This window comes from Micromesistius poutassou (assembly GCF_964030765.1).
Source record: "Micromesistius poutassou genome assembly, chromosome: 7".
NCBI lineage: Eukaryota > Metazoa > Chordata > Actinopteri > Gadiformes > Gadidae > Micromesistius > Micromesistius poutassou.
The window spans coordinates 633,279-658,129 of record NC_140277.1 but is presented as its reverse complement, the minus strand read 5'-3'; the positions used below and the strand labels follow the sequence as shown (position 1 = coordinate 658,129).

Sequence of the window (24,851 nt, the reverse complement as noted above, 5' to 3'; positions counted from 1 at the left end):
AGAGGGGAGAGAGGGGGAGAGAGAGAGAGAGAGGGGGGGAAGGAGAGGGAGAGAGAGAGGGAGAGAAAGAGGGAGAGAGAGAGAGGGAGAGAGAGGGAGAGAGGGAGGGAGAGAGAGGGAGAGAGAGAGGGAGGACACCAGAGGAACAACTTCTTTTCCTACCACACACACTAACACACTCACTTTTACTAGTTTTCCCTTTTAGTGGTTTGCCGCTGTAGATGTATATGCAGTATGTACCGAAACGTTGTGCATGCGCCAAAACGAACCGAAAAAAAAAAAGAAACTGTGAGTCGTCTCTTCCAAAGCCTGACCTAAAAAGGTAAAAGCACATAAAATAAGGTTGGGCCCCATTCCTGTCTTCTGTTCTGTTTATCCCCCTCCTCAGAGCTGCCAATGGTGCCCAGAGAGAGAGAGAGAGAGAGAGAGAGCGAGAGAGAGAGAGAGAGAATAGGGAGATTTACAGCACTTAGATTGTGATCCACAGAAAACACACTACACAGCGTAACCCTATCTCTCCCCCCCCCCCCGACTCCATCCCAGGCCTTTTGGGCATGAAAACAGAGAGCGGCCTAATATAGGAATGAGGTGAGCTTTGTTGCTGTCTTCTGACAGCGCTTCCATGATGCTTAGCCCAGGGAAGCGCCGAGCGAGGAATAAGCACAATGGGGATTTTCTGCCGGCAGCTGAGGCTGTTGTAGTCCTAACGGGGGCCGCTGATAGGTCAGAGCGGTGAAACAATAACACAGCCGTTGCTCGGCAACACGTTCAATCAATCAGTTGTTTGACGGCGACGCCCTCAACGCTTTTTGTTTGTTTTTCGTCTACGTAGCGTCTGGGTGGGGAAGACAAATCAGCTGTTTGATAGTCCCCTGTGGAGAGCAAACGAACGAATAAGTCCAGCACAGTTTTTTTTGTGTACTTTTCCGTTGGCTTCTTCAGTGCACATTTTTTAAATAGATTGTCTGGGCAGCCCATGTTCGCATTCCTTCTGTGCTATAACAAGACTTGAGCTGAAAATGTGACTTTGATAAGGGGAAATAACCACAAATTAAACAGCACATTACGTTGCTGGACAATGGTTTGGCGGCGACACCCTAAAACGTTTCTGTTTGTATAAAAGCACACAACAGATATTGGATCTGGATCGCAAACACTCTCGCACAAGCGAGCCTCACAATGATAGCATAATCCATTAAGCCCGACGGGATGTTGGGCCACACCCCGCTAACGTAGAGGACACCCCGTTGGGCCGGTCACAATGACAAAACGTGACCTACATTGTGGCGCTTTCACGACGCAAGTTACAATTTGCATTTTAATGCAGTGGATGTAACAAATAGACATTATAGTAATTTCAAATCCAGAAATAGGTTAATCCTCTTTACTATACTCTATAGGAATTTAAAGGCTTTTAAGCATTTTGAAGATACCCGACATTTGACACTTTACATCCGTCTGTCCTATAAATGGTCTCCTGTATAGTCACCAGTATACTGTGTACATCACAGCCTGTTACTTCTTTCACTGCCAAATACAACAGCAGAAATGAAAGACAGGTCAATCATCTCTTTTTAAACAGCCTGATGATACGTTAAAGACATGTTTAAGATATGTTCGGTTGGACTTTTCGTCCATATCGCTGTAATAACAACACGGGTGACCTCATCTACAACATCACTTTCCACTCCTTCATTTCATGAATGACTCACGGATCATTTGATTAGCGAAACCACACATTCATCACTCGCATGAGGCACTGAGCGAAGGCCTCCGTTCCACTCCTATCATCCATCAGGCCGGGACGCATTAGCTCTCGGGTCTGGCCAGTCCCTGATCGCATCTCGCTCCTATTGAGATCTGATGAGCGAGGCCACATCGTCAGGTGGTCAGGCCTCGCATTCTGTCCCGCAGTATACACTGCTAGACACACGAGACTCACAGCGGTTGATTGTGTATTTTGTTAACTGAGTCACGTTGCTAAATCAGAGAATAAACTGTATGTTGAATATCCATTATCTTTCAGAGCCATTTCAGCAGATTTACATGGAAGAACTTTGTTCGGGAACGAGTTATCCAAACTCAGACCGGGCCACAGAGTTTGCATTCAAGTGTCAAGTGTGGACATCAGACCCGTGTTCCCATCTGGCGCAGTTCAACCAAGACCACACATAGCCACAACCTTTATGATCTCCACAACCTTATAGCAGATTAAACAACAAATCAAAGCCCCCCAACACTGGCTGGTTCAACTGACCCGGGTCTTATGTTTAATAACACCCGGGTTTCAATCTAAAGATCTGGACACACCGGACCTCAGGATTAAGGAGTGTTCAGCAGATCACAATCTGCTTCACTGCGGAGAGTCTGGGAGCCATATGCAGGCCAACCTTCATCTGGGGTACCCAGCGATGGCCTGCTGTGAACCACCTGGCTCTGCTGCGCCCTGCCCCTCCCCCAGCCCCGGTCCTCCCCCAGCCCCGGTCCTCCCCCAGCCCTGGTCCTCCCCCCCCAGCCCCGGTCCTCCCCCAGCCCCGGTCCTCCCCCAGCCCTGGTCCTCCCCCAGCCCCGGTCCTCCCCCAGCCCTGGTCCTCCCCCCCCAGCCCTGGTCCTCCCCCAGCCCCGGTCCTCCCCCAGCCCCGGTCCTCCCCCAGCCCTGGTCCTCCCCCAGCCCCGGTCCTCCCCCAGCCCTGGTCCTCCCCCAGCCCCGGTTCTCCCCCAGCCCCGGTCCTCCCCCAGCCCTGGTCCTCCCCCAGCCCTGGTCCTCCCCCAGCCCCGGTTCTCCCCCAGCCCTGGTCCTCCCCCAGCGATGCTGCTGCCCACGGCCACACATCTCAGCACTTACTGGGTGAAAGCACCAGATGCTTCCAACCGGGGGATCACCACAAACCACGCAGCCAGGACCCCCCAGTTAAACGGGGGTTGCACCGCAGCAACCCCCCATGTGAGGGCCGTAGCACTGGTAGTGTTGAGGTGCAGGGAGATTTCAGAACATTGTGTGAAAGTGTCAAATGCATGTGCAATTAAACCCAGTTGATGTATAAATTATATGGCTTTTGCATACATACTGCAAATGATTAACTTCAATTATTGCTAGCATTCAATTTAAAATGGTCACAATAACCATACAGATATATCTCCTGCACACAGTGGCAAAGAAAAACCAAGAATTAAGTGAATGAGAGAATGAACTAAAATGTTACATATTGTAAATGTAGAACGGTGGTGAGGTTCCCTCCCTTCACATGTTTTTGCTCAATGAAGTCAACAATATACATAAAAGCTGGCAAGCTGCAAATCCCTTGGCAATGTTACATCACCAAGCTCTGTGAGGTGGCAAACAAAACCAATGCCCCAGAGAACAGAACGTAACGCGAGACACGCGACTGACACCAAACAAGGCTGTGAACTCACTCTTTATGAGGCTCTTAACTTATATATTATCCGATATACGCTCGATGGAAAGGCATTGCAACCCTTGTGCTATTTACATTTGCATTTACATTCAGGGCATTTATCAGACGCTTTTATCCAAAGCAACTTACAATAGGTACATTTGTCTGAAGAAGTGAAACAATATATCGCTGTCGGTACAGTAAGGATGTTCATAGAACCAAGTGCCAAGCACTAACAATCGCCAGGCCAACCCATTCTCCGTACACAGCAGTGATAGCTCGCTACTGCCGACGCTACACAATTAAGAACCACGAACAAATACATCATTGAATGTTGACATCGTCTAACCGTACCTTAAAGGCCTCCAGCTGTTGGTTGATGACCTCCGTCTCCATGCCGACGACCCCCTGGGCCTCCTCCGTGGCGATGGCCCGGCCCAGCTTCTCCCTGCTGTGCTGCAGCTTGGAGTACAGCTCCTCGAGGTTCCGGCGCGCCCCCTGTACCTGCTCCTCCCGGCCCTTCGCCCGGTCCAGTAGCTTTCCGCACTGTTTGTTGAGGGCGTCCAGGTCTCTCTTCAGGCCAAACAGCTCCGGCGAGGGCTCCGTCTGCAGCATGTTCTTGCAGCTCTCCCCGGCGTTGACCGTGTTGGCCATCAGCTCCTGCAGCTTGGCGGCGAAGCGCTGGATGCCGTCCTGCTGGTCCTTCAGAGCGGCCAGGTCCAGGGCCACGGGCTCCATGCCGTCCAGCTCGTCGTCCAGGTCCGTGAACTCCCGGTACATCTCCCGGATGTTGTTCTGGAACTGACCGATGCCCTGCAGCTTGCCTTCCAGCGTGGAGCAGGTCTCCTCCACCTTCTTGTTCAGGGAGCCGTAGTCCTTCTCCAGGCAGTCGGCCTGCAGCAGGAGGTCCGTCACACCGTCGGCGTCCGGGACGTCCACCACCAGGTCCTTGGCCAGGTTCTTCATCTGCTCCACCTGGCTCTGCACCGCCTCCAGCGTCTTCTGCTGGGCCTTCATGTTGGTCAGGGTCTTGGTGCTGTGGGCCTGCGCCCCCAGCGACTCGTAGGCCTCCACCTGCTTCTGGGCTCTCTCCATCTGGCTCTTGGCCTCTTTCCGGGTGTCGTTGAACTCCTTCAGCGCCTGCGAGATCTTCTCCAGCGACTCCCTCTTGCTCTGCAGCCCCTCCGCCAGCTTGTCCACCCGCTCGCCGATGGCGGCCCTCTCCTCCTTGACGCCGTCGGTGTCGGCGTTGGCGGCCTCCAGCAGGCTGTCCGCCGCCGCGTTCAGCTGCTCCACCGCCCCCCTGTGCTTGTCCACGTCCTTCTGCAGGGCTTTGAGCTGAGAGAGGGAGCCCTCCACGGCCACCGGGTCCACGGCCGTCTGCACGCGTTCCCGGCTGGCCTCGCACTCCTCCGCCCAGGCGCCCAGCTTCTCCGCCTGGTCGCGGTACCTCACGGCCCGCTGCAGCGCCGTGGCCAGCGCCTCGCCGCGCTCGGCCGCGCCCTTCTTCACCTCCTCCCAGTTGGAGCAGAGGGTGGCGAGCTGGCCCTGCAGCGCCAGCTTCTCGGCGCCGTCCGTGTTCTGCAGCAGGGCCTCGCCCTCGCCGGCGATGGTGCTGTAGGGCTGCTCGTGGTCGCCCAGGGCCCGCTGCAGGGCGGCGTGCTCCGCCAGGCCGCGCTGCAGGGTCTCCACCTGGGCCGAGACGGGCCGGGGAGAGGCCTCCTCGCGGAGCCGCTCGTCCAGCCAGGTCTGGAACTCCTCGGAGGTGCGGTGGAACTGCTGGGAGCTGTCGAAGGTGGAGGCCAGCTGCTGGGCGCGCTTGGCTGTGGGGACAACGGGGAGGGGGTGTACATCAGAGTTCAGACACTAGTTTTTTATTTTGGGTTATCTGCTTCAAATCTATTTGATTACGGCATAAGACTCCAAATGAAAGCCTAATCTAAACAGAAACTAAATGGAGACGTCTAGAGATAACACACGGAGACACATCAGCCTTCAGGGGCCGTGGAAATGAAGTGGTGGGATACACGGAAACATATCGCAATGCGAATATTTCAGCGCTGAGTAAATTGCAACCAGAAACACACAATCTGTGCAATCTTTCAAGATTAAGAAATTGAATCATGACCTATAAACGGCATGACATGACACGTGCTCTCCAAAAATAAACACATCCTCCGGACAATTATAAACAACGTAAAAACAATCACGCGGAGCCAAACCTGCTTTCTCCTCCAGCTGCTTAAAGGGCTTGCTGACGCTCTCCAGCTGCCTGGCCAGGTCTGCCTTCAGGTAGTCCTCCGTCACCATGGCGGTGAGCTCAGCCGCCACCGCCTCCGCCTCCTTCAGCCTCCTCCGCTCCTCCCGGAGCTGGGCCGAGATGGAGTGGACCTGCTCCAGCTGCTTCTTCACGGCGTCGGGCTGGGTGCTGTGCTGCTGGCCCTGCTCGCCGCTGAGCTGGGCCTCCAGCCGGCCGCTGGTCTGGCCCAGGCCCTTCAGCAGCTCCTGGAGCTGACCCGTCTTCAGGGCCGCCTGGTCGATGAGGCCGGCCCGGCTGCCCAGCTGCCCCGTCACGTCCTCCCACTTCTGGGTGACCCCCGCCAGCTGCTCCCTGACCGCCTGGACCTCGGAGGAGGAGGAGGAGGAGGAGGGGGAGGTGGAGGGGGAGGAGGAGGAGGAGGAGGAGGAGGGGTCCAGGATGGCGGTGGCTGCCTTGTGGAGCTCCTCGTACTGGGGCGCACGACTCTCAAACTCGTTCTGGAGGATCTGAGGGAAGGAATGAGTTGATGTAGCAAGTTCATTTTTTAATCCATGAAAACTTTATTTTTTTTTTTTGCATTTTTATGCTTTATTCATGAAGCGTTAGAGAGGAAGGAATGGGAGAGAGAGAAAGAGAGAGAGGAGGGCGTGCAGCAAAGGACCACGGGCAGGATTTGAACCCGGGGTCACGGCGGTAAGAGCCCTGAGGGTACTCGCTCTCTCCGGTGAACCACGCTGAACTCACCCTCCCATCGAAAACATCTTAACAGAGGAAACCAGCAATGGGCCGATATGAACAAACTGGGCTACCGATATTACACATCTATCTATCAGACCACAGCACCGACGCGACTGGTAGCCCCGTGAGCATTCAACACCGGGTACCTGGACTTGCTGCTTCTGCATCTTGAGCATGTTGGGGTCCACGGAGAGGGGCCCCAGCACGGTCATCATCAGCTCCTTCTCCGAGAGCCACTGCCGCAGCTGGGGCTCGGCCGTCTGGAAGGCCTCCAGGTTCCGGTTGGACTGCTCCAGGTGCTGCTTCCTCTCCTCCACGCAGGAAGTGACCTCATCCCAGGCAGCATCTGAGCGCGCCGGGGAGCAACAGTCAGTTAGGAGTCAGCCTGACTGCCTTCTTCTCCGTCCAGGAAAACTGCCCTCTTTAATAATCATAAACCCCCGCTGATCGGCACTTTGAAACTCGGACCGCGGCATTTTTATTGGCCAGGAGAGGCGGTGACGCACATTAAGGCATTTTACAACATTGAAGTGGTAAAAATGGATGCACAGGCAGAAGGTATTTCACAACTAATTTAAAGCACTTGGTGCAATAAAAAAACTGGAATGAATGACTATTGGGCCAGAACACTAAAATGGGAGAGGGAATGGGAAAATAAAGCAAACCGCAGTACTAAATACACTTTATGAACCTGATAATTCTGATTGGTTGAAATCTGTGTGCTGTCAATCTTCTGAAAGGTAAACATGGCACACACACACACACACACACTACATCGAATCACAATCAGCGGGCACAATGGCTCGTGTTTCACCAGAGACCAGAGGTGAGGTTGAATGGACGCGGTCGGCGCCGTCTTGAGGGTGAAGCCCTTGGTTCAACGCACCTATCTCTGCAAGCTTCTGTTTCCAGGCGGCCGCCTCGGGAGAATCCGGGTGGGTCTCCAGCAGGTGGAGGAGCTTCTGTCTCAGCTGCTGGAGCTTCTCCTGCTTCTGCTTCATGTCGACTTCAAACTCCTTTCATGACGGACAAACAAACGCAAGCAGACGGCCAACGATCCGTCAATCAAAGCCAGGCCAGTCCACAATCTATAATGGGTGCAGTGTAATATGCTAAGGAAATGCCTAGTTTCAGTGTTTTACTATCTCGAGAGACCCTTAAATCCAAAGTCACTAACAGTGAATACAACCACAGGTCCTTCAGAGTAGCTTCTGCATGTGGCCCAAAGAGGCTTACAGGTCGGGCTTTTAGAGGGATACCCTACCCACTACATCCCACCTCCCCCCCCCATACCTTCTGCTGCTCCAGCTGCGCTTTCACCGAACCCTTCTCCCCGGCTGCAGAGTCCCCGGAGGCCGCCTTGTGCTTCATGTCGCCCAGCCACGCCACCATGAGGTCGGCCTCCTTCTGCGTCTCCTTCACCCCCTCCAGCAGACCGCTGAGCTGGGCCGCCTCGCTCTTCAGCCTCCCCCCGAGGCTGGTGTAGCCCTCGCTGACGAAGGACATGTTCTGCTGGATCACCATGAGCTCTGCGGAGGCCAGACGGGCAGACGGGCAGACGGGTATGAGAGAGCCTCACCACGACGTCGTGCCGTAAGGCGACGATGCGATTAACGTTAATCGTTATCTTAAATCTGCACGATGTCACCTCGACAAGAAGGTACACGGCGCAGGTTTAAGTGGGATTGGGTCAAGCACCGAACCTCAAACACCTCATACGCCGCAGAAAAGTTATAAAGTTATATATACAAAGATATATATATATATATATAATTAAAGTGTTGAAAGAGAAAGGGCCAAAAGGAGAACTACCTTTATTGGTAAGGTAGGCATGACTCCCAGCAGGACCACCACCATTAGTAACAGCTGATGCAAGAAAACACACAACAACACAACACACAACAAGGCTCATGTGAAACACTGCGCACACAACAGAGGACCCCCCCCCACCCCCCCCCTCACCCCACCGCTGAGCCACGATGCCTGCAGGACAAGACGCATGCTCTGCCGTGGATCCCCGGGGTCCTACCTGACTTGTTGGCCCCGTTCTTCTTGGCCGGGGAGGTGAGGGCGCTGATGTGGGCGCACAGGGCGGCCCCGCGGCCGTTCAGCTCCTGTACGGCGGGGCCCTTGGCCGTCCACTCCTCCAGTAGGCCCTGAGGAGGAGGGAGAGCGACGGGTCAAGGCGTGTGTGTTAAGGGTCCCATGACATGCCACCTTTAATGACAATAACGTCCGTTTAGGGAGAAAGGTTTGGGCGTTCTGATCACACAGCGAAGACCACGTGTCTGATTGGGGGTGGCGGGATAATTTATATATATATATATATATATAAATTATAAAAATGAAAATTAACCAAAATAAAATGAATTTCATGGCATTTAATGACTTCCACTGTTATCTAATACAACTTGAACCTTGATCGGCACTTTGAAACTCGGGCCGCGGCATTTTTATTGGCCAGGAGAGTCGGTGACGCACATTAAGGCATTTTACAACATTGAAGTGGTAAAATTTGATGTGCAGGCAGAAGGTATTTCACAACTAATTTAAAGCACTTGGTGCAATAAAAAAAATGGAATGAATGACTATTGGGCCAGAACACTAAAATGGGAGAGGGAAAAATAAAAAAATTAAAATATGATATAAAAATGAAAATTAACCAAAATAAAATGCATTTCATGGCATTTAATGACTTCCACTATCTAATACAACTTGAAAACAAATAAATCTAAAATTATCACAACAATAAATTCACCCAAAGCAATGCTCTTACATTTAGTGTCACCGTTGCACTGGTTTGTTTAGAATAACATCGATGATATAAATGACATGGCAGCTCCCTATCGTGAACCACAGGCTAGGGGCATTCCAGAAGTCTTTCATCAGCACGAGCTATTTTCCACTCGTACGCGGTCGTACTGGCTCTAACAGCGCTGTCTATGCCTGTTACTACACAGGCTGCGCTCCCCTCGCTATCACTGGGTCCTCTCCTGGAAGTAGGCTGTCAGGCTTAAGGTCAGGCTGATGCAGCGCCTCCACTACCAGACATGTCCTGTGCTAAATGGCTCTCCATTCATCTCCGAGTTTGGCCCAGTGGAGAGGGATATTAATTGGCGGCCGTTAGGGGAGGGCTTGCGGTGTGATCCGTTATAATAACCGTCAAACACACGCACGCACGCACACGCACACACACACACACACACACACACACACAAACGCACACACAGCCCACCGACACACAGACAGACACACACGCACGCAACGCACGCACGCACACACACAAAAACACACACACATCCGTTCCTAGCAACACCGTTGCCAACCCCCAGATTGCGAGTGTCCAAACAGTGACATCACCTGTGTCAGGGCGCCCTGTCTCCGCTAAAACACAGCGGTGCATTAAGGAGCCGCTAGTCTAAACACGCGCGGTTGGGACAACAGCCGCGTCGCCACAACAAACCCCCGCCGAGCGGCCCGACTCACGTTGAGGCTGAGCAGGTCCTTCTCCAGGCGCTGCGTACCGCTGCCGCCGGGCTGCAGGGCCGGGACCTTCCGGTCCGTCTCCTCCAGCCAGGCGGTGAGCGCCCCCGCCGCGGACCTGAACCCGGCCAGCTGATCCTGGCACGAGGACACCTCCTCTTCCCTAGGAGGGGGCAGGAGGAGGGGGTGAGAGAGGCAGGGAGGGAGGGAGGGAGGGAGGGAGAGGAGATCGTGATACAGACACCGATACAGGGAGACAATGGCTACGATTGTGTTGACCGTGTGTGAGAATGCGTGAAGCTGGCCTGAAGGAGCGACTTAGATTGGATTAGATTCTGTACATTCCACCACTGTATTGTACTGAATTCTCGTCAACTTTTAAACCTGCTCGTATGTCTTCTATGGTATTCTTGGTAGTTTTGTGTTGCATTTGGTCACTGTTTTCTAAAATGAGAGCGTTATTGAGAAAACAAAAATGGGATATCGTTGTGCCAGTTATGCCAGTCTCCCTCACCCAGTTCGTGAACGTGTCTACTCTGCTCCAAATCGAAGTCCTGTATCACTTACACTTTAAACGTCAACCTGAACGGACGCCATGAGACCACTCACTTCTCCTTCACGATGTCCTTGAGGGAGCGGTAGTCGTTGGTGAGGCTGTCCAGCCTGCCCTGGATCTGGGCCTTGCTGGCCTCGGGGTTGATGGGGCAGAGCTCCTCCGACAGGCTCTTCAGCGTGTCCAGGTCCTTGCTGTGCTCGGCCATCTCGGCCGTAGTGTCCTGCGGGGGGACATCACAACCACAACAACAATCTATTCATCACTTTCATTATGGGTGAACTTCATCCACAACCTGCAATGGTTTTTTTTACGTTTATTACGTATAATCTTCTAGATTTTTTCCTGTATTTTTAAAAATATATTTGTACATAATATATGTATATATAATATATATATATATTTGTATACAATATCTATTCTCTATTCTTTCACACTTCTTTTCTAAGTGACTTTCTATGAGACCAGGAGTGATTCTGATACTAGCAGTATCAGAGTTAGACAGCAGTACATGATACTCATTCTGATCCTAGAGCTGTCAGAACCAGAGCAGCAGCAGTACCTGACGCTGACCCTGATCCTAGAGCTGTCACAACCAGAGCAGCAGCAGTACCTTCATGAGCTGCGACAGCTCCTTGAAGCTCTTCCCCGGCCCGTCCGTCTCACGCAGCTCCTGCGACCGCTTCTGCACAAACTGCTGCACCTCCTCGGCCGTCTTCTCGAAGCGCTCCACCTTGTCCTTGACCTCCTCCAGGCCCGACACCTTCAGCTTGTGGGAGTCGCAGGTGTCGGCCAGGCGCCGCGACAGGGACTCCATCTTGGACTGCAGCGGGGCCGCGGCGCTGGCGTCGGCCGTCTCGGCGAACTTCTCCACCTTGGCCTTGATGGCGGAGATGCTGCTCTGGCGGCTGGCGATGTCCTGGCCCAGCGCCTTCAGAAGAGAGCAACACAGTAAGGACGCGTTTCTGAAAGGCATTTCATGGCAGGCTCTGCTGAGAGCGTGTTACACGCAATCGCCGTATGTAAGGTTTAGAAAAGAATGTTTAGAATAGAAAGAATGGCTGATTTTGTGCCGGTCACAGAGCAGCAGCCAATCAGACTTCTACGGGGGGGGGCAGAATTCCTCGTAGTTGTTGAGCCTCTTAGCGCTAAACCCTTAAAACACTCCGAACCTTGAAGGAATGAATCAGTTACAAGGAAATAGAGGATTTCAGGATAACCACTGAAAAGCCACAGTGTTTGAAACTTTTCTTGTTTCTGAAACATTTATCGCCGAGGATATAGCCAAACGTAGCGGGAGGGAACCTAAATTCGGAAATGCGTATTAATCAATGGCTCTGGACGCAATGGCGAACCTACAACCCCATCAGAGCGACGAAAAACACGTGACACATCGGCGGCAGCCATCAGGATCGTTAATACGAACGCCTCAACGTTCAGTTCGGCTTCCATAACCACGTTCCTTGTGCACTATAAACCACTCAGGCTATACCTTCAGCCACCCTCGCCCACCCCGGTGTACGTACCGCCTCTTTGCTGAGGAGGGTCCCCAGGGCCGGGGAGTCCAGGGGGACGGGCCCCTTCTCCCTCACGCTGTCCTCCAGCCCCTGCATCCAGCCCATCATGTCGTCCAGGCCGTCCTGCACGCTCATGGAGCGCGTCAGCGTGATCTGCAGCTTCTCGTTGCGGTCGCTCACCGACTTGGACAGGTTGTCGTAGCGCTCGGCGATGTCATCTGAGGACGAGTACGGGAAAACGAAAAGAAAGAGAGCAGACCCCCCCCCCCCTACGGGTTAACATGTGGTGTGGTCACACGTATTGGGAATAACAGGACGTTTTGGTTTCGGTGATTGATAGAATGTTATTAGATATGTTACGAGTTTATGACTTTTTTTGGAACGTGTGCAGGAACGGCTTTGCGTAAAATCCCAACGGTTCGGCTTGCCAAGACGAGAATGATTGCGGAATAAAAAATAATACAATTTGATGGATTTCACTTCTAACCACTGTGTTATTTATAAATGATCAATAACCATCCATAAGTCCCTAATGAGGGGTCCATGGCGGTAACTGTAAAAGGACATCCCTCTTGTGTTTCCCAGCAGAACGCTGCCTGGCCACAGTGCAGCGTCCTGGAGCCGTGAGGGTCAGGTGAGGGTCAGGTGAGGGTCAGGTGAGGGTCAGGTGAGGGTCAGGTGAAGGTCAGGTGAGGGTCAGGTGAGGGTCAGGTGAAGGTCAGGTGAAGGTCAGGTGAGGGTCAGGTGAGGGTCAGGTGAGGGTCAGGTGAGGGTCAGGTGAAGGTCAGGTGAGGGTCAGGTGAGGGTCAGGTGAAGGTCAGGTGAAGGTCAGGTGAGGGTCAGGTGAGGGTCAGACGTCCACTCACCCACGGTCTCCTGGATCTCCTCGGGGTGGCTGAGCAGGTCTCCCTCACACGAGATCAGAGAGTCCGACGTTTTGCGGAGCGTTTCCACCGCGGTCTGCCGGCCCGTCATCTGCCCCTGCAGCGACTGGGGAACAAGAGGAACAATCTATGTTATAGATCTTTATGATTTTGGTCCTGATATCTATCTACAGATATATCATTCTATTGTCAAGTCCTGACATTTAGTGATTATCAGCTGATCATTTAGTTGTTCATTTTTGATCAATTGTTGAAATTCCTCACACAAAACAATGCAATAATATATAGATGATTAAGTATTGTTATAGTTGTATATCTGAAATCCAGGCCTACATATGGTTGTTTTGACTACGAGCTACACAGCTATAGATCAATAGATCAATTTATTAAACATCAACATTGATCAACATAAACATCAACCAAGATAACTACGGCACAGTGCTTGAAAAAAAAAAAAACAGAAACATAAATATTAATTTCACTCCGTCAGTATGGTCATTTAAGTCCACCCAGGCTCGTTGACATTGTAAAGTTAAGCACAGGACTCAGGAATGTTTCAGGATCCAGAGCCAGAAGGGGGGGAAAAAAAGCACACTTTCCCCGCCGAGGCGCCTCGTATCTACACATATCACCGTACACATATCCCCGTCTCCCGCCGGCCCCCCACCGACCCCCCCAAATAAAGACAAAGTTTGAGGTGTACACGAACATGACCCTCTCTGCTCACAAGCCTGCAAACATTCAAGTCCGCACGAGCCGTGGCCAACCCTCTCTCCCCCTCTAGAGAAGAGTTATTTTTCATTTTGTGTTGGAAGGGAGCGAGAGAAGAGCTATTAATAGCGGCGTTGTTTTAAACGAAGTGGAAACGCTTTATATGGCGAGGCATGTCATGACCCTGTAACCCGTCTAAATGCTTATTATTATTATTATTGCTACGGTGTGTATTAACTGCCCTCTTCATTTCATTCTCTCACTGGTCATCACACATCACACAGAACACACACACACACACACGCACACACACACACACACACACGCACACACACACACACACACACACACGCAAGACCATAACATCATAGTAGGCTCTAGGCTTGGATGTTTTCCGTCAGTGTTTGTAGCAAAGGAGCCGTTGTCAAGAACATCGTTTTTTTTTAGATACAGTCCAAGCCTTGTAATGCTAAGGTTGATTAGAGAATTGTAAAGCAAAGTAATATGGTCCCCCAGATCTGTTTCATAATAGCATGATCTAAAACATGACATAGGTCCCAATCCCATGTTATCTTTCTAATCTGGATTCACAGGACACAAAAATAACCCAAGACAAAATATGATATTGGTAAGGATTTGTTCTGTGCTGAAGAATGTGTACATATAACCAGCACACACCAGGGTACCCACATACCCCTGTAGCCTTCTGGCTGGGTTTCAAGCACCCTAAACAATTAGACTAGACTATCCTGCCCCCTTGTGTGCGGGAGCCGTATTGCAGCCCCGGTGGCGTGTGTTGCATCATGCCTTGGTGTCTTCCAGTTGTATCTGCAGGGTCTGGGGGTCAGCAGCGATGGCCTCTGACTGCTGTCTCCTGGCCTCCTCCTCTGAGCTGTTCAGCCACTTCACCAGCTCGGCAGATGAGTCTTCATACTTGGTGTACTTGTCCACAACGTCCTTCAGGTTGCTGGCCAAACTGTTGCACTAAAACAATAAACAAGAGTTACAATAGAACAAGTACATATTGTTAGTACATCCATATGTAGTTCAAAAGCTAACATTATATTAAAGGTAGGGTAGGCAATTTGGAGAAGCGAACCAGAGAATGATCGATTTTGAAAGTATCTAACCAAAAAACATGTAATCCATCAATCGTTTCATTCGCGCCAAATTAAATGATTGGACAGGCTTATAACAGGTGTGCGACAGCCACAGAGACCGGACTTATGTATTTGGTGGTCAGAGCATTAGATTTATTGATTGCTGTTTTGATTTAATGAGAATTGCAACAAATATGATAAAAAATGCTTTTAAAGTAGATAAATTGATGTCCCTGTGAGATAAAGCCCACTAAAAATGTAAAGGATCTGTTTGCATTTCCTTTCAGGCAAATACTGCCATCTTGTGGTTAGCGTGACCTAATACAACAGATTGGCACGGAAAAAAAGGAGATGCCAGGAAAACCACTAACGCACTCTCCCTACCTGAGTATACAGTGTTTTGTAGCGGCCGGCTGCAGAGTCCAGCTTCTCCTTGACTGAAGCACAGGATCCGGAGGTATCCACGGGGAGCTGGGAGCCCTCCGCCCCGGCGACGCCCGAGCTGCACGCCTTGGCCACGTCCAGCACCTTCTGCCCCGAGATGGTGATGAAGCGGAGGTCCCCCTTGTGGGAGATCACGTCCTCCGAGAAGCTCTTCTGCCGCTGCAGCTTCTGGGCGAGGGCGTCCAGGCAGTCACCGGGCGCGCACAGCCTCTCCATCTCCGCCTCGGCCTGGTCCAGCCACACCTCGAACTCCACGCTGTCCCCCTGGAACTTCCGGAGCTCCTCCTGGACGCTCTGCACCTGCTTCATCTGCTGCTCGGCCTGGGTGAGGGAGGCGTCGTAGCGGCCCCGCAGCTCCTGGATGTCCCGCTGGAGCTTCTCCTGCTCCTCCGGGGACAGCACCTGGGCCTGCTTGTCCAGCAGGGCCTGGGCCGACTGGGTGGCCAGGATCAGCTCCTGCTGCTGGGACAGGATCTCCTGATGACGAGCCTGGAGGCAAAGGTCAGGACGGGGATAATGAGTCGTCACGGCGTGAAGAGGTCGTCATCACAACGTCGATAGTCCGTGAATACATGAAAATGAACTAAAGAAATAAAATCCCATTTCAAGTAAACAATTGGAGTGATAAAACGTCAATGAAAAATTGGACCATGCTTATTTTTTAAAGGGGAAGTAAACCCCCCAATTTTTAAGTGGTAATACATGTTCTACCCTTTTTTAGCTGGGTTTTAGCTCGTGTTTGAATTTGAGCTGAAAGAGGGGGTTCTCTTACACTTTAAGTTTAGGTCGTAACCAAAACATGCAACATTTGAGCGTCTTTCACATCATACCTTGACTCGGTCATACTGCTTGTCAATGTCCAGGGAGGAGTTCTTCTCGTTGGTCCTGCTCACAGAGTCAGACTCGGCGGTGTCTGGGCCGTTGCCGTTGGCATCGTCCTCCTTCTCCTCCTCCTCTCCCGTCGCCCCCGCGGCGGACGTCTCCTCCGGGAGGTTCCCGTTCTCCTTGCTCACGTGGCCGGGGGATCCCGTGCCGGCCTCCTTCCCGTTCCCGATGTTAGAGATCCAGCCCAGTAGTCCCTCGATTTTGTTCTTGCTTTCTTCGAGCTGTTCCACTGCTGCCGTCTAAACAGACCAAACACACGACAGTAGAATCATTACAAAGCTTCAGCTGATATGTTGTGATGAAGATGGATGGATGGATGGATGAATGCATGGATGTATGTATGAATGGATGGATGAATGAATGAATGCATGGATGGCAGTTGGAACATAGAGTAACGTATTGTCCGATTTTCTTACAGACACGTGTATAAAGGTTAGGGTCACAAACCTTCTCGCTCTCCTGCTTGATGGCAGTCGTCACCACCTTCTCCAGGTCTTTCCTGGACTCCTCAGCGCGTTGGTTGATGAGCCTGGCCTTGCTCTTGGCCTCCTCCAGCTTCTTCTCAACACCGGCCACCTGCTCCGGAGTCATCTTGGCCCGGTTCTCCTCCAGGAACTTTTTGGTGCTGCTGATGACGTCGTTCAAGGCCCCGGCGTTGGTCAGCACGTCCTTCTGCAAGGCCTGGGGTCAGGGAATACAACACGGGTTAAATCGAGACGCACGGGGAGACGTATTGGGCAAAGGAACTCATCATGGAACCCATTCATTGGCTTATTCACCCAGAGGCCATCTGGGTTCTAAACGCTCGCTAGGTAAGATGGTGCCAAGATGGTGGCTGGGTGAACAAGGCCCATCGTTGCCTCCCTCTGCTATACCTGGTGCTCCTGCTGGTACTGCTGCAGGTCGCTGATGCTGTCCGCGTGTCCGGCCTCGTGCTGGTGGCCGATGAGGCGGTTCTCAGTGAGGGTTAGGCTATCACAGAGCTCATCTAACTTGCTGGCAAACTCCTTCTGTTTCTCTGTGACGACCTGGCAAAAAGGATGACACATCGAGTTTAATGTCACAAAGTAAAAGCGCATTTAACACCAAGGGCAATGACGCAACTTGCATCCAAACAGGCTGATCAGAGTCGAGTATGCTGTGAACATGCTGTCGGTTCCCTAGACCATTAGGATTTAATCTCCTATGGGTGTTAGTGTTAATGTTGTAGAGCGAAAGCGCTCCGACAGAGAAGATGCTTTCTCCACTGTTATGACTCATGTGATGTCTTGAGACCTGTGGGACACACCGGTAGAAAGATTAGTAGGAAGATCATAGTAAACATGCATGATGGGCAATTCTCCTTGCCATATACTCCATAAATACGTATATTACAATGGAAATGTTTAAATAATATATCTGAATACATATATTTCAATGTATAATAAGATATGTATTCTACATTTTAAATATAAATAAATAAAATATAATATTTGGATACGGTTAATTTAACTGACCTCATCGAGCAAAATATAAAAAGGCTGCATCTTTAAGGGTCAATCGTTGACATTCAAAAATAACATTATTCTTTAGTCTGTCTCGCCAGCTAGCCAGACTGCTCTTAGGGGCTTCATCCAGGAGCCAACCTTCTGCTGCATGTCTCTCTCCCTGGCCTCCAGCAGGTCTTCCAGGGCCTGTCTCTGGGCGGCCACTGTCTCCGTCTGTTCCCTGAACGCTCGCTGAGTGGCGCTCAGCAGCTTGAGGATGTGTTCGCTCTGAACTGAGCTCAAGAACTCTGTGTTCTCTGAGACGAACGACTGGACGTCGAAGGTCACGTCCTCCAACACGAGACGCACACCCTGTTGCAAGTTGCTTTCCATTTCCTGGGAGAAAAACGGTTATGGTTAAACTCCTTAAAACACATTAGAGTTGAGACTTGCCCTTGTATTTCATGCAGTAAGGTCATGCCTTGTACTGTTACCTTGTTCTGCTGTAGTTTTTGTTTCAGGGTCTCCACATCGTACGTATTTAACAAACCAGTGTCCCACGTCTCAGAGTTGTCCTGAAGGCAGCCGCTGAGCTTATCCAACTTACTGAGATGTTTCTGGTATATCCCGTCCAAATGTAACTGCACAGTGCAATAGAAGGACATCATGCTGATTCATCCGGCCAAGATCAGGAATATTAATAATAATACTCAATGAATGTACTGTCCAAGACCCAACAGTATGGTTCACTTGGCAATCTAGGGGCAATAAACACTGACCTTTCCCGATTCGATTGCCTGAGTCAAAGCTTGACTTTTTATTGTGCACATTTGAGAAATGGCAGCAAAATCGGTCCCTAGATGTTTGAATGATGAGGCCAAGTCCTGTTGGATCTGTATGGGAATGTACCCGTCGACAGAACCCAACAGCTCCTTCGCTTTCTCCAAGTCCGCCATGAGTACAACTTCTAATTTAGCCAGGTTGGACATCATTGTCTACGGTAAAAGTAAATACAACAAAAAACAACAAAATTGGACAAAAAATCGAACAATCATAAAAGACACATTTACAGTAATGTACCTTCACAAGTCTAAACACAAACATCTTTAGAGCATCTCTAACCTGCACATCTCGGAGCTGGTCCTGCAACTCCTCCATGTTGCTACTGAAGGAGCACTGGGATAAAAGTTCATTTTTGACATCATCCAAAAAGTCAGCGTGCTCCTGGAGGCCTCCCACACACTCCAGGTAGTCCTGTGTGCAGCAGGGCTGTGGGAAGACAGGAGATAAAGTCAGTGATATGGATGTTTCACAAACATTTTTGAATGCTAAATTGTTGTGTACAGAAAAAAACAAAAACAAATGGATCACCAAATTGTTCCGCTCGTCATCCCCATCGCCGGTGACTTCAGAAGAGGTCTGGGCAGGAAGTGGATGACAGAGCTCGGTATTGAGATGGAGACTCGCGTCTTTGCTCGCCGGGTCATTCTCCTCCTCGTTCTCCTCCTCTGAGCTCTCTTCCTTGATGCTGTCCAGGGTGTGCCACCTATCCTCCTGGGAGTCAGAGCCCATACCCAGGCTCTCTATCACTCCCTTGAGCACAGACTGATCCTGGCTATCCGGCACATTCTGCAGAACCTGGAGCAGTTTAGACTGGAGGCTCCCAATGTCAAGAGGCTGGTTCATGTCAGAGTCTTCACAGAGTTCTTCTTCAGTCCCGCAGTCTAGGTGTCCCAACTCCTGTGCGGTTGCACTCAGATCGAATTGGTCGCGCCATTTTACAAGATGGTCTGCACCACTGCTTTGAAGGCTGTCAAGGGTTTCGTCTTCGGTAGCTAACACCATGTCTGACCACCGTGTCATAGTGTCCCGGTCCTCAGTGACACCACCTCTGTCCTCTTCTGTGGTGGCGTCTTGCAAGTCATCTACCATAGACTCCTCTGTACCTCCATGTGCATGATGTGTGTCAGCCATCAACGTCTCCGAACCCCGTTCTTCAATTGGGGTATTGGGCCTTAGTGAAGCCTCTACAACAGCCCTTTCATCCACATTAACCGTTTCTATTCCCCCTTCATCACAGTTGACTTCTTTTACACCCCCTTCAACAAGTTGTGTCCCGGGCTTTTGTAAGGCATCAATGTAAATCCCTACTGTACCCCCTTCATCGTGTGGTGTGCTAGTCTCTTTCCCATCAACTTTAACTCCCCCTTCTAAGGTATCTATGTGGACCTCTTCAATAGACTCTGCATTAAGACCCCCTTTTTCACGTTGTGTTGTGTTCTTTCCTGAGACTTCAACATTCAGCTCTTGCCCTTCAATGCCCCCTTCATCACTGTTAACCCCTTCTTCATAGTATGTGTTGGTCTTTTGTAAGGCATCTACCTTAAACTGCTCGGTAAGCACTTCGTCATGTGTGTGAGTCCCTTGCGTGACATCTACGTTGACCCCATCTATCCCTGATTCTCCTTTTTGTAGGCTGGGCTTTAGTAAGGCATCAATGGTGACCTCTTCAATACACTTTCCATTCAGGCCCATCACTTCCATAGACATTTCAGCAACATTTATCCTATCTTTGCCCCCTTCTTGGTGTTGTGGCTCGGGCTCTGTTAAGACATCTATGTTAACCCCTTCAATAGCCCCATCAGCTATGTTAACCTGTTCTGTATCCCCTTGACAAGATTGACTTTTGGGTTCTTGTAAGGCACCTACGCAAACCCCCTCTGCATCCCCTTCCATATGTGGTGAGGAAGTCTCTTGCAAGATGTCAACATTAAGCCCTTTCACACCTGCTGCTTCACGTTGTGTGTCGGGTTTCTCTAACGGATCTACATTGACTTCCTCAATACACTCTCCATCTCTGCCTACCTCTTTCACAACCCCCTCATCAACATTAAACCTATCTGTATCCCCTTCATCGTGTGTGTTGGCTTTCTGTAAAGCACCTCCATTCATAATAGCCCCTTTGTCATCATGCATCTGATCTGCACACCTTTCCTCGTGGTTTTTGTTAGGTTCTTGTAAGGTATCTGCATGACCCCCTTCTGCACCCTTATCAATGTTTAACCCGTTTACACCCCCGCCTTCATGTTCTGTGTTGGGTTCTTCTGAGGCATCGACCATAACTTGCTCAGTACCCCTCCCATCCTGTTGTGTGTAAGTCCCTTGCAAGACATCAACTTTAACTGTGTCTACCTCTGCTCCTCCATGTTGTGTGCTAGGCTTTTGTAAGGCATCTATGTTGACCCCTTTAACAGCCACTTTATCTACATTAGCCTGGTCTGTACACTGCCCATCATGCTGTGTGTTAGTCTTCTGCAAGGCATCGGCAGTAACATCATCATCATCTGTACCACCTTCAACAGGTGTGCTGACGTTTTGTAAGGGATCTAAATGGGCCTCCTCTAGACCAAGGTCCTCTAGCTTGTCATGAATAGGCTTCACAACATCAGAAAGAAGGGCTTTGTCTGACAAAGTAGGCGAGTCTGATAAACCACCAGAAAATGCAGTGGGATTCTCTGCAAAAGTAAAATCGCTGCATATCTTTCCATCTGCTGAAATATCCATTTGTGAACTTGTTTGCTTATCATTTAATTTGACGTCTGCACTTAGGGTTTTGTTTGAACAGCAATCTATTTTCATTGTAGTGTCATTGAGTCCATTCATATGTGTTTCTATGGTATCTGGATCAGCAGACAAACAGACCGGCATGCCATCATTAGTCATGGTCAAACTTTGGCCATGCTGTTCGTCTAAGGAAGTTTGCCTGCCAATATCCCTGCCTAATTCAACTACGTCCGCAGCAATGAAATCCGACTCCAACCTGTTGTTAGAATTGGCACCTGCTTGAATGCATCCTGTATCACCTAAACCAGCCTGCGATGCAGAAGACGTCGGCTTAATTTCAACGGCACAATTTCCTTGAGAACCGAACGGCTGTTGAGGGTATGTCATTTCATGGCTGGCTCCTGTGATCACCCTCTCATCATCGCCCCTGGACGCAGAGCATGAGCTAACTGCACTTCCAAACACATCCCTGGGCAATGAGTCATCCCTAGCCTGACTGTGCTCACTAATCAACGATGACGGAGTGAGGCTCACAGACACATTTTCCGTTTTACTCTCCTCGGACAACACATCGCTGTGCGATGAGGACATGCCTGAGTCACTATGCAAAGGACTAACCATAGGATTGCCAGGAAGGCCGTAACAACCCCTGTCTGTCAGAAAATCTCTATCGACAGGTGAGCCGTCGCCTTCACAACACAGATTGGCCAGAGTGGTATATTCATGTGCCAGTGGTGACTCAATGCTGCAGTCAAAGGCTCTGCCGGTCTGATCAGGCACCGGTGACAAGGTTGGTTGAGCGTGATCTTGGCTTGTGGTTTCATATTGATTGATCGTATGCGTGAGCTGTCTATGGATCATTTCCTGACTGACCAAATCTGCCCTCGGTGCAAGTGCTCCGTCATAGTGAGGAAACAGACTGGCTTCTGTAACCTGATTCCAGGAGACGGCTGAGATCATCTGAGTGCCAGCAGGCCCGTGACTAATGAATGAGGGGAGTACAGGATGTGGATGATGGTTAATTTCTCCTGCCTTTCCTACTGACCTCCATTCTGCACGTTCACTTCTACTCTCTAAACCTTCCCCATCGATCTGTTCATCGGGGACATCAAGCATCATGACAGCCACCTTGCTCTCAGTGAATTGCTGCAAGGAGCTCTCCTCACCACGCCCACTGATGAGCCCTGGGATTGGCTGAATACATGTGAAATCACAACCACTTTCTTCAGGGTGAATGATAGCTCTGTGCGTCAGGTCCGAGTGAGGCATGACCGTAGTTACTCGCTCACTGACGTCCTTGAATGCCAAATTGCTGCTCATGGTGACCGGGCAATTGGAGTTTATATCAGACCCACTACCCAGAAGGCTCCGTGGGTTATTTATATGCAAAGGATCATAAGAGGACTCTGAGCCACTTGGCACTGATTGTTTGAGGACTGACAATGGGCCTTTCTCGTCTGCTCTCTGCTCCTCTCCAGATGGCTGCAGAACAAGTGAGCCAGACGCCTGCTCATTAAACACAGGTCTCTCTGGGCTATGATGATCCACAGATGTGGTATATAATACGTCCCTTTGCTCTACTTGGGCTTTTTCAAGAGAAAGGGCATTATCGTGTGTCATTGTCAGTGTGTATTCTGGCACTTGTTGGAAGCATGAGGGTTCTGTGCTTATATCAGTTGTATGTCCTGACCCGATACACAGTGAGTTAGGATTGAAGTCAAACTGTGCTTCATCAGATGAATTTACAGCAACTGAATAACTTTTTGAGTTATTTTTGATTGACAGTGAATGAGAAGTGGGGAAGTTGGAAGTCTCAGAAAGCATTGGAATTTCAATCCCTTCATAGTTATCTCTTTTGTGTTCAGTGCCCAAATAATATTGCATATTTACACCTTCAAATTCAGAGGAATGTGTATTATGGGTGCTATTTTCAAATGAAATGTATTCTGTAGAAATACACAGTGTGTTGTCGCCCGCATTATATTCGGCGACCTCCACATGTGTTAACTGTGTTTCGTCTAAGCTCATATCAAATTCAGTAGAATCTGTGTAATCTCTGTCCTCTTCAAATGAAATGTATTCTGTAGAAACACACACAGTGTTGTCGTCAGCATTATATTCGGTGACCTCCACATGTGTTAACTGTGTTTCCTCTAACCTCATATCAAATTCACTAGAATGTGTGTAATCGTTGTCCTTATCAAATGAATCGGATTCTATAGAGACGCAAAAAGTGTTCTCATAAGCATTATATTCAGCGCCCTCAGCATGACTGAATTGTGCTTGGTCAAAGCTAACATCGCTTCCCAAGGTGACAGTAGCATGTGACTTAAATGCGAGCAGGTTTCTCGATAAATAATTTGTGTCCTCCTCATCAATGTGCAGAAACTCCCGCGGCTCTGTACAGTTCTCTCTGTCAGTCTCGAAATCTCCCTGCCGTGAAACGTCATAAACATCAGAATCATGAGAGGAACATGTGGGTTCCTGTGATTCACCAAAGCCTAAGTCTTCAACGAAATGCTCAACCATGTTGGTCAAGCGTCTATCGAGAACCACCAGCCTTTGCTCTGACTTTGTGTCCAGGTAACTGTTCATCATGAGGTATGAGGTGAGTAACTGCCTCATCTCTGAAGGAGATGGAGTGCTTGGACGTCCACCACTGGACTCTAGATTGCCTGAGGCGCGATGGCATCCATCAAGGGTGAGTTCTCTTAGCATGAGCCAGGAGGAAAATTTGGCATTGAGCTGTTCGATATCGGGCAATGCTGCTGGAAATTCTATCGATTTCAACAACTCTGCTGTGTGATGGTCAATGAAACCCAACTTAGCGGCAGAATCGATGTCCACCACCTCATCGTTTTCTGGTACGTAAAAAGCTGCTATCTTTGGCCGATCTCTGAGCAGCGTGCTGCTGTAGTCACAGTCAGTTTGTTTGTGCTCAGACCAGGACGACATGGTGGTGATTTCATCTGCGCTAGGAAGTAAAAGTCCTGTGAAACCCTTCTGTTTTTCCAGCACAATGAGTGTAGTACTATGCCTCATCGAATCGACAGCTTCATCCACTGCCATTCCCTCATTATCTAGCAAGCCAGCATCTGTATGCAGACTCTGCCCCACACCCTTCCCTATAAGCAATTTTGCCGAGGTATTTCCATCCGCAAACAGCATCTTAATATGCTCCGGTGTGAATGATGTGTGTGAAGCCTCGATCCCTCGTTCCTTATACCCTGCACTACTCTCCTCAGACCTTTGCAGTTGTGGGGTCTCTAGAAGGTTTGTATCGACAGTAGCGGGGAACAAGCTTGACCGATATGCCCTCTCTGCGGTCACTGTGTCGCCACCAGTACAGCACATGTTCAACTCGTCTCCTACGCGCTGGAAGTCTATCCTGTTAATGAGCAGCTGCTCTGATCCCTTCCCTCCGCCCTCCCTGAGTGTGGATTGTGTTGTCAGGGGTACAGAGGAGGGAGGTGGAAGACTCATGTTAGCCTTGTCTTCGTTGTTCAGATCAGGGCTTTGGTCGAGGTGTGTGTTGTACCTAGCGTCCTGTTTCAGGGCACGGTTTACATCTGGACACACCTCTAGGTTGGAACCATTGACACCAGAGTTTACAGGCCAGGCCACCTGAAGAACGCTATTGGCCTGATCATTTCGGCCACTCTGGGCAGTGAACTCGTCCCAGTTTTGAACTTCAAAATCCTGTTAAAGAAAAAAATGCCAGAGAGAATTATAATAGCATCAAACACATTTAGAAATGTATGTAGAAATTCAAATTGCATGATGTATTGGTTCTCAAGAGGCAAGGCAAAAAGGTTTTACTCACCATTCGACACACATGTGCATGTTAGGAG

At 50.1% G+C, this 24,851-nt stretch overlaps 1 protein-coding gene across 1 annotated transcript in view; it reads right to left on the bottom strand.

Annotated features, from left to right (window-relative positions):
* The window catches only part of dst (dystonin), a 124,349-nt gene that overhangs the window by 42,813 nt on the left and 56,685 nt on the right, over positions 1–24,851 (bottom strand). Inside the window, exons 38-59 of the mRNA XM_084470136.1 lie at positions 18,808–24,699; positions 18,559–18,705; positions 18,216–18,431; positions 17,931–18,077; positions 17,596–17,832; positions 16,846–16,998; positions 16,418–16,651; positions 15,916–16,209; positions 15,026–15,574; positions 14,349–14,525; positions 12,813–12,936; positions 11,956–12,164; positions 11,043–11,360; positions 10,486–10,652; positions 9,880–10,039; positions 8,423–8,549; positions 8,206–8,259; positions 7,687–7,922; positions 7,280–7,409; positions 6,540–6,739; positions 5,618–6,161; positions 3,750–5,218 (exon numbers count right to left, since the gene is read on the bottom strand). Coding sequence (XP_084326262.1) covers positions 3,750–5,218; positions 5,618–6,161; positions 6,540–6,739; positions 7,280–7,409; positions 7,687–7,922; positions 8,206–8,259; positions 8,423–8,549; positions 9,880–10,039; positions 10,486–10,652; positions 11,043–11,360; positions 11,956–12,164; positions 12,813–12,936; positions 14,349–14,525; positions 15,026–15,574; positions 15,916–16,209; positions 16,418–16,651; positions 16,846–16,998; positions 17,596–17,832; positions 17,931–18,077; positions 18,216–18,431; positions 18,559–18,705; positions 18,808–24,699 — 11,784 coding nt within the window. The remainder of the gene's footprint in view (positions 1–3,749; positions 5,219–5,617; positions 6,162–6,539; positions 6,740–7,279; positions 7,410–7,686; positions 7,923–8,205; positions 8,260–8,422; positions 8,550–9,879; positions 10,040–10,485; positions 10,653–11,042; positions 11,361–11,955; positions 12,165–12,812; positions 12,937–14,348; positions 14,526–15,025; positions 15,575–15,915; positions 16,210–16,417; positions 16,652–16,845; positions 16,999–17,595; positions 17,833–17,930; positions 18,078–18,215; positions 18,432–18,558; positions 18,706–18,807; positions 24,700–24,851) is intronic.